The 1,141-nt window shown below is 38.3% G+C and overlaps 1 protein-coding gene across 1 annotated transcript; it reads left to right on the top strand.

The window, feature by feature from the left end:
- The first annotated feature begins 325 nt into the window (after nt 1–325).
- LOC149244328 (uncharacterized) lies at nt 326–855 on the top strand. The gene is made up of 2 exons (XM_089371502.1): nt 326–630; nt 768–855. Exons 1-2 carry the CDS (start codon nt 326–328, stop codon nt 853–855), a joined length of 393 nt encoding a protein of 130 aa, XP_089227628.1.
- Nucleotides 856–1,141: the final 286 nt, after the last annotated feature.

The following is a 1,141-nucleotide window of genomic DNA, read 5'->3' as shown; positions in this document are numbered from 1 at the left end:
TCAATCCAATGGAGCTCTAATTTAAATAGCCTACGTATGTAGCATAAAGTGGCACGACGATAACCTACCTGACAAGTGTTATAAACATGTCGATGAGAAACAAAGTGTGAGAGAAGAAGGATCAACATGGAGATACATCACGTGATCCCACCATGTTATTTTTCTATGAATCCATCCTCTACTCATTACTTGCAGCATTCATCCCTCAACTTCTGAAAAAAATTAGGGAATACAAGAAAATAAATGGTGCTTAGCCTTAGTGAATTCAATTGTATTGATACAGTTGACTAAAATATACAGTGAAATAATCAATAGTAATTTGAATATGGCTGCAGATCTAGGATGGGGAGTTATTAATGTGGTGGTGTTGGTTATCTTGGCGGGTTTTACCATGACCATATGGCAGGCCACTTCAGTAGAGTCCGATCAGAAAAAGGCAGATAAATTAGCAGAAGATAGCAAGATTGGATATGTAAAGGAGAAGGTCGGAGAGGCTATGGAAACCAGTGAGAAGGCAGTCGAAGGTGCGGGTACAATATCGTGGGATACAGTCAAAACTTGGGCCAACATGGCCTTTGATAAATTGCCTAAATCCTTCAGTTTCAAGAATACGGCAGAGCCGACTTTCAAGTAAGGCCTAAAATAGAAATTTTATATGGTCCTGTTTAATTTCATTTAAATGCACAATTTCATGTTAACAATGTACATTGTTGGATTGATCAATTTGATTGTAAGAGTTACTAATCATCTGTTGATATTGTTGACAGTGATTCTCATGGTACGACTGAAACAGTGAAGGAGACAGCAACTCAGGGCTATGAAATTGGAAATAAGGCAACCCAAGATGTTACCTAAAGGGATTTAACACTCCTTCTCTGGTCTCTTGAGCATTGAACGAACAACTTACTAAACCTTGAGCACTGAACGAACAACTTCTGAATAGAACAACCACTAAACTTTGAATAGAACAACCACTGAACTGTGAGCACTAAACGAACAACTTCTAAACAGAACAACCGAGTTGTAAATAGGGTATAGCAGAATAGTGAATGAGCATTGAACAACCGAGAGATATAAGAGCAGAGGAAAACATAAATTCATTGTTATGGTAGCAAGGCAACTCATGCACAGTAGAGTGCAC

This window comes from Pinus tabuliformis, chromosome 8, assembly GCF_031772625.1.
Source record: "Pinus tabuliformis cultivar Carrire ecotype Pingquan chromosome 8, CPIR1, whole genome shotgun sequence".
Taxonomy (NCBI): Eukaryota; Viridiplantae; Streptophyta; class Pinopsida; order Pinales; family Pinaceae; genus Pinus; species Pinus tabuliformis.
The sequence above is the reverse complement of the archived record's forward strand: the minus strand, read 5'-3'. Positions and strand labels throughout refer to the sequence as shown.